This window comes from Helicoverpa armigera, chromosome 24 (genome assembly GCF_030705265.1).
Source record: "Helicoverpa armigera isolate CAAS_96S chromosome 24, ASM3070526v1, whole genome shotgun sequence".
Taxonomy (NCBI): Eukaryota; Metazoa; Arthropoda; class Insecta; order Lepidoptera; family Noctuidae; genus Helicoverpa; species Helicoverpa armigera.
In genome coordinates, this window is record NC_087143.1 from 9,554,532 (window position 1) to 9,567,961 (window position 13,430).

Consider the following 13,430-nt stretch of genomic DNA (forward strand, 5'->3'; position numbering starts at 1 on the left):
TCCAACACACTGAAAATGCATCCACGCGCGTTCATGCGGATCACGCACATACATGCGGAGAAACACGCACCCCCGCGCGTAGGTGCGGGGCGAGACGCAAGGTATGGCACACTGAATCCCGCAGTGACGCGCGTGATTTTGAATGGGCGTGACGTGTATATTTGAAAATGGAACTCGATGAGAGCCGCTGTGCGTGAATTTACAAAACGCACCTACGCGCGTGAGTGCGTGAAAAACCCGCACGATGATGCAGATCTGCAATCCCGCAAGAACGCGCGTAGGTGCGTCGACACGCAAGATGCAGCGTGATGCGGGGCAGTGTGAAGATCACCTTAGCTGGTCGGGGTTGGCAATTTTAGTTAGCGATATTAATGGTGGTAATTTTGTGTTTGAGTTAGACAATAATACGGATTTGTGAAACTAGAGAATAAATGCTAATTGTAAACTGAATTAGTAAACTGGTTTTTCTACAACGAGTATCCTTCTACGAGACACTTTCCACCACTACAACCTGGAGAGTCTTACACTTGTTTTTTAGTTTTTAAACTATTTCTCTTTTTTATTTTTCATTACATTTTAGAAATCTTCTGTTCTTTTCAATTCGTCTTTAATTTTTTTTTAAATCTCACTTGAAAAATATCAGGATAAGTTCAGGTTCAGCCATACATAATGACTGAGTAAGGATAAAATTTAATTCGTCTCTTACTCATGCGACTTAATTATGGCAATGCTTACATAGAAAAGGTTAAAATAGGTTCAACGAAAGAGGTAGAATTTGCAATTATAAGACTACATTTTCGTCGTCAAAATTTGGCGGCGGCGGTTTCGTCTTGGGCGTCGGCGGTTTCGTCTTGGGCGTCGGCGGTTTCGTCTTGGGCGTCGGTTTCGTCGTATGGCGTCGGGTCTCGTCGTCGTCGTCGTCGTCGTCGTCGTCGTCGTCATCGTCGTCATCGTCGCCGTCGTCATCGTTGTCGTTGTTGTCTTATTCAGTACCGGGCCACGGTACTTTTTACGTCGGAATATCATTTTCTTCTTACCGTACAGGCTATATCGTGTATCATTGATCATACCCAGATACTTGTGTCTGATTACAATATACGGTTCAATTTCGGGATAAGGCGCAGCTTCATTAAGAAATATATACGCTTGAATCGGATCTATGGTTTGAGTTCGTTTTCCGTATATACCAACGCGCAAGTCTACACTTGTGAAGAATTTTATTTCCACGAAGAAGTCGATCTCCAGGTATTGGAAGCCACCCATGCAGAGTCCGGCTGATCCGGTGCACCACCTCCGAAGTTTCACAATAGGTACAGCACCTGCCGGGTCGTCACCGCTTGAAGCTTTGAAGATTATACACGAGTATTCAAAGCCTGACAGTATGGTTAGCTGAAAAAAAAGGAAAACATATCAATCTGAATCAGCTATAGACAGGTACACCTACAGACTATTGTTGTGAAGTTATGAGTAATAAAGTTGTGATGCTATAAAGAGTTCTTTATTTGATCATCATCTGCCTAGCCTTATCCCAATCATATTGGGGTCGGCTTGCCGTCTCACACTGCAGCTGAGTGCCGGTTTTCTACATGGAGCAACCGCTCCATGTACCTCTAACCTACTCCAACCAGTTATCCGGGCGACCATACTCGATAAGCTTAGCGACAGCCAAAGAAAGATGTTCAAAAGACAGCCGGGACACGACAATTTAACGTGCCTTCCGAAAAACGGAGAAGTCGTCATAACAAGATGGTCACCCATCCACGGACGAACCAATCGATCAACACGTGTTAGTTTTAGTGCCTATAGGCTTATGATCAGGATGTCAATAGAGACTTACGTTGTATACTAGTTTGCCGTTATTCTGCAAGTCAATGTTGTCAGTGAAAATTTCATATTTCATTTCTTCCCTATCGCACTCGCCGAAACGCTGTAAGTTAGATGTGGCTGAAAATCAAATGATTACTTTTTTTAGTACATACCTACTTTTTTATAAAGGATGATGGGTAAAATTGGCCGGTATATCCAATAAAAACGATACGCATATCAAATGATAGCTTATACTCTAAGCTTCATTTTTTATTATGGACAAAACATTGTGAACCACCGGAGAACGAAGATATGACACCTGATAGCATAGGACAGCCCATGGACTTGAACCACTTCATTGCGTATGGGAGGGATGTTTAAGTGCATTATTATTGTCAATAATTGTCAGAACGAGTCACAGAAGGTGTCTGTGCCCATATTTTCCAAGTTTATTGAAAAAAAAAAGATTATTTAGCAGGTAGTATTTACAACGTATATTGTACGTATTCCGCCGTTCTGGTGAGTCTAAACGGCATAACCAATGAAAACCATTTGCATATCAAATGATAGCTTATACCCTAAGCTTCATTTTTTATTATGGGCAAAATATTGTAAACCACCGGAGAACGAAGATATAACACTTGATAGCATAGGACAGCCTATGTACTTGAACCAATTCATCTTGTATGGGAGAGATGTTCAAGTGCATTATATTATTGTCCATATTAGTCAGGACGATTCACAGAAGGTGTCTGTGCCCATATTTTCCAAGTTTATTGAAAAAAAAAAGATTATTTAACAGGTAGTATTTACAACGTATAGTGTACGTATTCCGCCGTTCTGGTGAGTCTAAACGGCATAACCAATGAAAACCATTTGCATATCAAATGATAGCTTATACCCTAAGCTTCATTTTTTATTATGAGCAAAATATTGTAAACCACCGGAGAACGAAGATATAACACTTGATAGCATAGGACAGCCTATGTACTTGAACCAATTCATCTTGTATGGGAGAGATGTTCAAGTGCATTATATTATTGTCCATATTAGTCAGGACGATTCACAGAAGGTGTCTGTGCCCATATTTTCCAAGTTTACTGAAAAAAAAAAAGATTATTTAACAGTTAGTATTTACAACGTATAGTGTACGTATTCCGCCGTTCTGGTGAGTCTAAACGGCATAACCAATGAAAACCATTTGCATATCAAATGATAGCTTATACCCTAAGCTTCATTTTTTATTATGAGCAAAATATTGTAAACCACCGGAGAACGAAGATATAACACTTGATAGCATAGGACAGCCTATGTACTTGAACCAATTCATCTTGTATGGGAGAGATGTTCAAGTGCATTATATTATTGTCCATATTAGTCAGGACGATTCACAGAAGGTGTCTGGGCCCATATTTTCCAAGTTTATTGAAAAAAAAAAGATTATTTAGCAGGTAGTATTTACAACGTATAGTGTACGTATTCCGTCGTTCTGGTGAGTCTAATCGGCATAACCAATGAAAACCCTTTGCATATCAAATAATAGCTTAAACCCTAAGCTTCATTTTTTATTATGGGCAAAACATTGTAAACCACCGGAGAACGAAGTTATGACACTTGATAGCATAGGACAGCCCATGACCTTGAACCATTCCATTGCGTATGGGAGGGATGTTTAAGTGCATTATATTATTATCAATATCAGTCAGGACGTGTCACGGAAGGTGCATGTGTCCATATAAAAAAAAATAAAAAAATAGCAGGTAGTATTCATAACGTAAGGTGTACGTATTCCGCCGGTCCAGTGAGTCTAACCGGCATAACCAATGAAAACCATTTGCACATCAAATGATAGCTTATACCCTAAGCTTCAATTTTTGTTATGGGTGGAACATTGTTAACCACTGGGGAAAAAAGATATCAGTCCTGTAAGCCTACGACTGCCTATGGAATTAAACCACTTTGGCACGTATGGTATATAAAGCTTCTTATTATAAATAACGCAGCTTTTCCACCACTGAAAGATTTTCAAATCAGTTCAGCCAAGTTCGTAGCCCATTTAATGTAAATACTTATCGTGAGTACTTGCACAGACATCATCTAATGGCCAGGATACATCTTGCTTCGAAATATAATCCTGTGGAATTGGAGGTGTGCTGGCATCAATCTATCATCACCAATGACTTTCGACTGTCCTGGCTAATAAGCCTGTTGTGCCATATGATGAGAACTCTGTGAAAGCTGACAAACAACTTAAATAACTTTATTCTACTGATAAAACCCCTCATGTACCCTTGTGGACCTGACCACCCGGTTGGTTACTATTTGTGTATCACTACATAGCATAAAACAAAGTCGCTTTGTCAGTCCTTATATCCCTATGTCCATTTGCAAGCAATTCTTCCAAACTACGCAACGGATTTTGATGCGGTTTTTTAATATATTATTATATTCAAAGATAGAGTGATTGAAGAGGAAGGTTTGTATGTGTAGTAACATCCGTTAAATAGTGAGGAAATACTGTTTTCCCGTGCGAAGCTGGGGTGTGTCGCTACTTTTCTAATAATTCGACAACCCAGGGCCGACTATCCTGGTGCCGCAGAACGAGGAAATGCTATCTCCAATAATGAAAATAGTATACGGTGATAAAAGTAAAAGTTTTTAAGTTTTGTTTTGCTATTAAAACAATTAAGACCGATTTTTATTGATAGTCTACCCTAGGCTTATTTAAATAAGTGATAAGTTGACTAAAATACATCATACAATGATTTTTTCTATTATAGATTTTATTTTAACAAAAAAAAATGGGTGCATAAAGTATAACTCTTTTGTGCCCGACTGTACTTATTTCCGGTCGATTCTTGACATGAACTGTTTTATTTCAGTAACTGTAGGGTATAAGCAATAATCTAATATACATTAGAACTTTATTGGTTATCAGGCCAGGGTTCATACAAAATTGCCCATCATCCTTTATTTCTTTAACCAGTTTCAACCAAAGAAATTGCTTTTCATAACCGAAATAAAGGGAGCGTTATAAAATGATGTTTTACCTGATAGCGTTACAAACTACCAACTTACTTCCGAATATTGAGAATCACACCACGTGTCAGAACGTTTTCACATCCGATCAGATAGCGATATCGCTGTCACCGCCACATTTGTTCGGTATGGCAACACTGCACCAGTTATTGTGTAAGTGCCATCCATGGAGATCGTTGTTCTCCATGGTGCCATAACAGAATCTATATGTAACTCAGGCCTAAGTTTTCTTTGGCCGATGTTCTACCCGTTTGGGTGTTTGTATGTTTTAACATTTAGATGAAACTTGGCAGTAATAAATATAGCTCATATATCAGAATGAAATACAGGCTATCCAAAAATAGTTTCGACAACATAAGCTAGTGATACTCAAGAACTCACTTCTTCTTAATACGAGGTGGTTTGGGGCGACCTTAGTAACGGCTGGCCTGCCAATCAAGTCTACACTTCGTCGCACCCAGTCGTGATACATACTGTAATCCAAGAACCTGGCCGGTGCTTGGCATCCCGGTCCGTAAATACCGAAACCCAACTGAAAGACAACAAAAACAATGATTACGGCCTGGCCAGCTCGTTACTGGCACTACCAAAAAGGCGATGGATGGGTTGTGTCAAGTTACCAGTCTCCAGCGGCGATCAATCTTGACCACTAGGATGGCTCCGCTCCGCCACACGCAATGTCCTCCCGTAACACTTCTAGCGCAGGCCGTATGCATCGGCCACATTGTATCTAAGTCCAGCTGTGAACATACGTAGGTAGTTAAGTCTCTAAGATAAAACCTTATGAAGACTAGATTAAAATTAAAACGTGTTTTAACACGCTTGGTGAGGCGTGTAATAGCCTAATTATAAATGAAAAACGAAGAAGGCGAATAAGAAGAATGAAGAAATGCGGGAGGCGGGGATTTTAAAAATTGAAAATAAAATGCTTGGAATGAATATGGCGGTGAACACAAATTGTATACCTATTAATTTAATCCCTATTGATGGGATTTCGTGAGACACCAATACCCACTACAACACGTACCTTGTGAATCCAGGGACCCCACTTAGAACCATTGAGAAAGTGTGATCATACCTCGTTCCAAGGTGCGTGGTCGCGGTATGGGCTCACGGCCGGCGAGCTAAATCGTGATTCATCCACCGGTGGACTGGTTAAAACTCGTGAAATCAACACTGCCCTATAATTCCTCAATGTCTCACAGCAGCAGGTCCACTTATTGCACGAGAATCCTCAGAAATTCAACATTATAGGCAAATATTAACACGGAGCGGTGTGTATTCGACACAAAGCAAATGGCGGCGGGAGAGTATCATGTCCGTCCTTGGCGATAGACGGACGCCATCTATTGGTCACTGCGAGCGTCCTCTGGAAGCATTCGATACGAACCAAAGGGCGCTGCGGTAGTAGGTTTAATGGCAGGCAGAACTTTCAAATCAAAAAAATAGACACTCAATTGTGTTACTATTTATATGAAAAAACGCATATGTATACCTGCTCCGTTCCGTTGTGGGTAAAAAAAGCGAAATAATATTTTAAGATGCGATAAAAATCTTAAATCGTTTATTCAAACTTGGCTGCAAGACAGCACTTTCTGAACGTCAGGAATGTACAATAGACAGCCCCCAAAATGCCCACCCTTCACCACTTCCTATGTGTTTTTTCTGGGAAGAAGAAGTGGCGCAACAAACTCCCCAACAACACATGTCTGTAACTACATAATTAATTAATATTTAACAAATTATAACACTTATAGGTCGGTCCGTATGCGACAATGTAATGGAATCTAAGGAACTTAATTTAACCATCTTCCTGGAGCCGGAAGATTTGGTTTAGAACTTCATGATGGAACATAGTATAATAGCTGTGTTTGGAGTTTGCTAGTAGTCTTCAAATAATTTTAACGTGCATTTATATAAGCAGACTGGTTGACTTGGTCGAAGGATCGCGAAATGTGCAAGCGAGATAGGGAGGCCTTTGCCAAGCACTGGGATATACCTAATAGGCTTGTTAACATAATGAAATTATAAAGCGTGTTCTTCTAGTGTTTTCTAAACTTTAATAATTTTTGCTCTTTTCAAAGATAATGATATGCACTCGCCCTTTTTTATACAATAATCAAACATTTTACCACAACTTCACCTGATGGTCAGTGATGGCACGGTAACGCGGTGATGGTGTGGTTGAAGATGGTACTTGCGTTGAAAAGGTGCGACTTAAATATTTAAATGTTTTGTGATGCTCATGTGATGTGTTATGTGAAATTGACCTTAGTAAATAATAATAAATAAATAATCTATATAAATAAAAATGAATTGTTGTTCGTTAGTCTGATTAAAAGTCGAGAACGGCTGGGCCGATTGAGCTGATTTTGGTTTTAAAATGTTTGTCGTAGTTCAGGGTAGGTCTAAACGGGAGCAAATAAGGAAAAGGCGGTACGAAGTTCGCCGGGTCAGCTAGTAACAAGCAGTATAATAGATAAATAACAATCTGGTTCAGTTTTGCTGCGTTTATTGCTACCAATGCTTACAGCGCTTTTACACTAGCGGACTTCTGTCGCGCTTAGTAACACCGAACGTATACGCACTGAATGGCATAATCTGCCGTTGTTCAATGGCTTGCAGTGACAGCCACGTACGAACCGACCGATGTCGCTCCGAAATACCGCTGGTGTCAAAACGCTGTTACGGGTTCTGAGTTATGATTTGACGAATATATAATTTGTGTAAAATGGATACTTGAAATAGTAAATAACTAATTTCTCAAATACTAACCCCTGATCTCCTGTAATAAATCTTGCAATCTTCGGGAGATACATATTTCATTTTATGAATCCGAACAGTGGATTGAGCGCAGTCTAGAAAATTAAGAACGTTATATAATATCGCTTTTCAATAAATAATAGTAATAGGATTTAAGTACTTGGATATTCACAATATTTATGACTAGCAAGTCAAGGGGAAGAGGTCTTCCGCGCAGTTCCACGGTCAAAAGTAACCTATTTTTTCTCAGACTCTTGACTGTCGGGTAACAAAATTCCATTTTAATCGTTCAATAGATTTCGCTAGAAAACGCGACAGACAATTACGTTCGCATTCAGAATATTGGTATAGTTATAGGCACGAATCTTGAGCGCTGACCTTCATCTGCGCAGAAGTGATTTATTAGCAAAGAACCAATCCCGAGTGACGGCTATGACGCGATGCGCTGCGGGCCACTTTACACCGCTTTACAACAGCCCCGCGCCTCACTACATACCACAAAAAGGACCCAATAAATTACTTCTGCGCAGGTGAAGGTCAGCGCTCAAGATTTGTGCCAATGATTATAAGGCTTTATCAAACCATTTAACCTACTTGTACTGCTAGATATAAATAAAAAGCAATAGAAAAATAAAATAAATGCGAAATTAACTCTGTCTTTCAGCTACGCTTTCACGTCTAAACCACTGAACTAATTTTAATAAAATTTGGTACATACAAAACTGATATTAAACTGATACAAAAATGATATTAAAAGCTGCCTACTTACGTGCTACTTACCTTCAGATAATATCATTGCAAAAAATGTTTGATCCTCGAAGTGTGTCGGTGGTGGGCAGATGGGACGCAATGCTGAAAACACAATATATTTCACAAAAAAGCTTGCTTGTACGTGTTAAAATTAGGTAAGAAAATTTCTGGTACCCGACATAAAGGAATGAATTTTATTCAGTGCGCAAAATTTGTCGACTTATAGTTAAATAAGTTTTACACTTACACGAAATGGCTACATTTCATTTTATCACTACAGGACAATTCATTAAATCGTTAAATGTCGTTGAAAGTATTATCTTCAATTTTTCGTTTAATTATTGCTATTAAAAGTGAATTTAATCGAAAAAAAAAAACTTTTTACAAAGAAATAGAACCGACTCCCAAAAAACCTGAATAGCAAAAATAAATTATTCTTAGGTGCATAATCGGCCTAAAAGTCAGTGTCTAATCAAGTCTAATGGATGTACCTAAGTTTATTTCGCCACCAAGAATAGTATTTTTTGCTTTTCAGTGTTTTTGGGAAACGGTTTTATTTTTTTGTAAAAAGTTTTTTATTTTTAGCTTTTCAGTGACGAGCATAGTTGTCACTACCCGCATTAATGGAAAGCTCTCATCAATACGAATAATATAAGCCCAAACACGAGGTAGTTTACATTCAGTTGTCGAATTCCCTTGACCTTCTCTTGTCTCTATCATCACGTCAGCTCCAAACCTTCACTGTTGCATGGTGTTATCAGAGGTACACCTCATCGTCAAGTTTTTAATCTATGCATGCCTACAATTTTAGAAAGTTGCCCTCGATTTCTCAGGGTTTCCATCATCAGATCCAGACTTGATGATTATGGGACCACCTGGGAGGTAAACCCTATCAAACATAAAAAAAGAATTTTGCAAATCGGTCCAGGCGTCTCGTCGAGCAATCGGTAAACATACATAAAAAAAAAAAACATCCCGACGAATTGAGAACCTCCTCCTTTTTGGGAAGTCGCTTAAAAATATTGAGACTGCCATCTGTGCGAGCTTTTGACACTATATTTCTTATGGTGACTAATAGCACCGCAGTAAAAAACTCAGTGAGCAAACTCTACTAAAATGAAATGGGATCGTTTATTTTGCAACGTTGTGTGACACTTGTTCAATCAACGTCCGGCCTAGTAATTCAATTAAATGTAGTTCTATAAAGACGCAAGTCGTTCTATCAAACAGCAGCTTCAGTCATATGACTGACATATGGACGATATAACACTTACGCATTCTCAAATGATCAGTTTCTAATTGTATCATGGCTAGGGTGCTGTAGGAGCCTCTCCGGAAGTCAGGGTGGAAGGAGTAGTCCCGGACACCGATCGACTCCCCGCTGCAGTTTCGGCCAATGACCACGCGAGCTCGGGCCCTGACCAAAACAATTACTATATTATAGATAACTAACTGTTCCTCGCGGCACCATGGTTCACGGGGTATGTAGCAGTCAAGATAAGGTGCCTCAAAAACATTATTCCCTACGAGTTGAAAAATATTTTAATAAGTTGCTAAACATGTAAATACAGAGGCTTGGCACGCGACGTTGGCAAGAGACCAGACGGGATGTCTATAATGCCTTGGAAGATGGGAAGATCTTTGATGTGGGACGCAACCTGCGTCGACACCCTTGCACCTTCCCACCTTCCCAGTACGGCGAGCTGTGTCGGTGCAGCTGCTGCAGCCGCGGAAAACCTCAAACGGCACAAATATGTAAACCTTACCGGCAATTGCATTTTTGAGCCGTTTGGGGTTGAAACCTTGGGACCATGGGGCCCAAGTGCCCATAGACTCTTTTGAGAAATCAGTAAGCTATTAGTGGAGTCCACTCGTGACCAAAGGGCTGGCCTATACTTCGGCCAAAGGATATGCATTGCCATCCAGCGTGGCAATGCAGCCAGCCTTTTGGGCACGATCCCAGCTGACAGCAATGCGGATGAATATTTTGATACTTAGTTTTAATATTTCCCTATCATAAGATGATTTGTAAAACTATTGATTAAATACAGTCAATTGATAAGTATTATGAATGAATACAATAGTTTTGGATTCTTGTAAATGCATAATTAGATCTTATATTTACCTGAAGTCATCTTTAGGCAACTCGTCTATTTCAGTAGCAGCTCCGAGTGCTATCTGTCTTGTCACGAGCACCACGGCTACTGTGTAACGCTTAGAACCTAAAAGTTAATTTATCTTCATCATTGCCAACTTCAATACTTGCAGCAATCATCTCAAGAACTCAAGCAGTCAAAGGTTTCACCAACTGTTATCAATTCATCAACAATCAGTCTCTATACCTATAGTGCCCTATAGGTCGCGACTCGCGTCACGTAACTTTGCAATTCTGAACTTAGCTATTTTAAAGTGTTTTCATCATATTTGTTATTTCTTTGTGATATCAATTATGACCAACATCGTGCAAACAAAGCTCGTATCGTTTATTTTGCAAGCTGTACTTACATTACGTACATCACTTTTACACGACAATTTATTTTGATATCGGAGGAGCGGCTGGATTTCTTATCGGACTAACCCTTAGACGAAATATTGAAACAAACTCAAAAGTCGTGGTCTCAATTTAGATTCCGTCATCAGCCGTTTCCATTGTACCGCTGTAGGGCCCACTGCCTCCTCTCACACTCAGAACAAATGAACATTAATGTTCACGTGATCCACAGAATGTCACGCTTGCTCAAGGAAAATTGGGGATTACAGACTAGTCCAGGATTCCTCTTCGACAATGATTTCCAAGATACTTACCATGCGGGTAGTATAGGATTCCGAGCCAAGGGTAGGTCTCAATGCGAGTGATTCCATCATACACATGCGCTATTGGAGAGTTGTCAATGCCACAACTTGCAGAAGAAAGTACTGAAAATATAACAAATACCAAGCTATAACAACATCTGCCTTGCCTTTTCGCTAATATGTAGGGGTCGGCTTCCAGTCTAACCGGTTTCAGCTGAGCACCAGTATTTTACATGGAGGGACTGCCTGACTTCCTCAATACCTTGGTACCCTTTGGTAATACTTGTAACTAGATTTTCTGGCTTCTGACTACCTGTAACGACTGCCAATGATGTTCAAATGACAGCCGGGACCAACAGTTTATCGTGCCCTCCGAAACATAGTTATTGGTGTCCAAGAAATACAAACTAAGAAAAGTTACATTGTTACTTGCTGGTCCTGGAATCCAACCCACACTCTTACTCAATCTCACCAGGCCGCCACGACTCACTCTTGTTCTAAGATTATTGACCACTAAAGAAGTAATAACTTAAAACTAATTACTTACACAGATTTAAACAAGACGGTATATTGAATAATAGGACACAAATAGCAGTCAAACTAAGCATAATAATATTGTCTTTAGAACTATGTGCCCTACACTTCACAATAATCACTATTACACGGGGGTCACAGCAAAGATTATATCATATACGCGGCTTTGCAATGTTGTTGGTGACAATAGCAAAGGTCCACTAGTCCTTTCGAATTTCGTCTTCATCCGAAAACTACACGTTACAACCAACAAAGTCAGTCACACATTAACAAAATATTTGATAATTTATTTACACTGAATGATTTCTGCATTTGGATTTTGCTTTTAACGACACGCGTAATAAAATCAGTTCTTTCTTTTATAGCAACCGTGATCACCCACCCTCACGGCAAATTGATGTTTTCAATATAAACTCATTTGTTTCCAAATAGTAATCATCGCCTGTTTTGAAATTCCACATTTGTACAATTCCACTTTGTCGGGCAAACAAAACATTAGTATTTGACAAAAATGGCATACTTTAGTTTCATAACAAAACACCATCGTGGGGTAACTGGATTGAAGAGGTCTAGTTAGCATACCGATGTGGAGAAAACGTTAATGTACAGAAAACGAATGTGATCTTGTATATTTCAATTTAAAGCCTCTTTAGCGAATTTTTCATGTAGTGATATTTAATAAATCAGATTGTAACCGAGCCTATGATACCTATTCTACGAAGACTTGATGGCTGTTCAACTATCTGTTTTCCTGAATCCAAAATTCAGGCAATCACGCGTTCCCCCTTATGGTTAACCAAAGGTATTAATTAATATTTTCGCTATAGTTAAATTGAATCTTAGATTCAACTACCATAAAAACAAAGACATGTTTATTGTTTTGCATTATTTATAATACAAATAAAAAACTTTTATTATTTTACATTCACTTTGCATCTTTTTGCAATTTTCATTTTATTGCAAACGCCAGAAATAAATAGAAAGCAGCGTGGGATATTATTGGAGATAAACTTGAAAATACGATGAATATCTATGACATCCCAAGTATACAATATAAAGGAAAGCTTAAGCATTCAGTAAATTCTACTGTACTGTCTGAAATGTTTATGACCTTGCTCTGAAATAGAGAAAACAATCAAATCATTGAAGTACATAAATGTGTTGGATATGATTCTTTAGCAACAAAAATATCATACTTTGTTAACCTGTCCTTTCATTCTCATTCAACCTTCTCTGACAAACTTAAACTCTCAATTCTCTCAATTGTTGACCCCTACCAAAAGCGATCAGAATTCTACTAACATGTATTAGAAGAAAATGGCCGAAAACTGATCTACCCGTCACCCGTCCTCCCAGATAGTGGGATGAGCAGCTCTCCAAAGGTATACGGAATAATTTGATTAACACGTCAAAATCTTCTGCAGAGCGAGCGCTCCTTCTGGCTGTGGGCGAATGAGGGTCGGGTGTATGGCTTCTGGCACTTCCGTCGTCAAAAAATAGCTACATCTAGCTGTCTGCTTGCGACTGGATGCTCCGTGCTGCTCTCCTCACTGCCACTGTGGTGAAGCTGTCAGCAGCCTTGGACACCACGGCCTCTTGTTGCCGTCGGCGTTCCAGCCGTATTAGAAACGAGTGGTCTGGCACGCCACAATGGCAAGAGACCAAACGGTCAATGGGGTTCACATACTTCTAGCCTCGCGGGAAGGCTTAGTTCTGTTGCCTATACTGTCACAAAAGTTAGACAT

General features: G+C 39.5%; 1 protein-coding gene across 1 annotated transcript; it reads right to left on the bottom strand.

Moving 5' to 3' along the window:
* Positions 1–781: 781 nt before the first annotated feature.
* On the bottom strand, positions 782–13,430 carry LOC135118592 (uncharacterized). Its single transcript, XM_064041007.1, has 11 exons — positions 13,373–13,430; positions 11,164–11,274; positions 10,484–10,580; positions 9,633–9,775; positions 8,389–8,460; positions 7,621–7,703; positions 5,466–5,585; positions 5,227–5,377; positions 1,838–1,944; positions 1,188–1,389; positions 782–981 (listed from the first exon to the last, which is right to left on the bottom strand). The coding sequence occupies exons 1-11, from the start codon at positions 13,428–13,430 to the stop codon at positions 782–784; spliced, it is 1,344 nt and encodes a 447-aa protein (XP_063897077.1).

Bases quoted from the DNA above. Each gene is read 5' to 3' on its own strand.
- LOC135118592 (XM_064041007.1), bottom strand. From the start codon at position 13,430: ATGTCTAACTTTTGTGACAGTATAGGCAACAGAACTAAGCCTTCCCGC. The intron at 11,275-13,372 runs GTATGTGAACCC...TTATATTTTCAG, and splicing joins GCCTTCCCGCGAGGCTAGAA to TACTTTCTTCTGCAAGTTGT. The intron at 982-1,187 runs GTATATACGGAA...GTACTGAATAAG, and splicing joins AAGTGTAGACTTGCGCGTTG to ACAACAACGACAACGATGAC.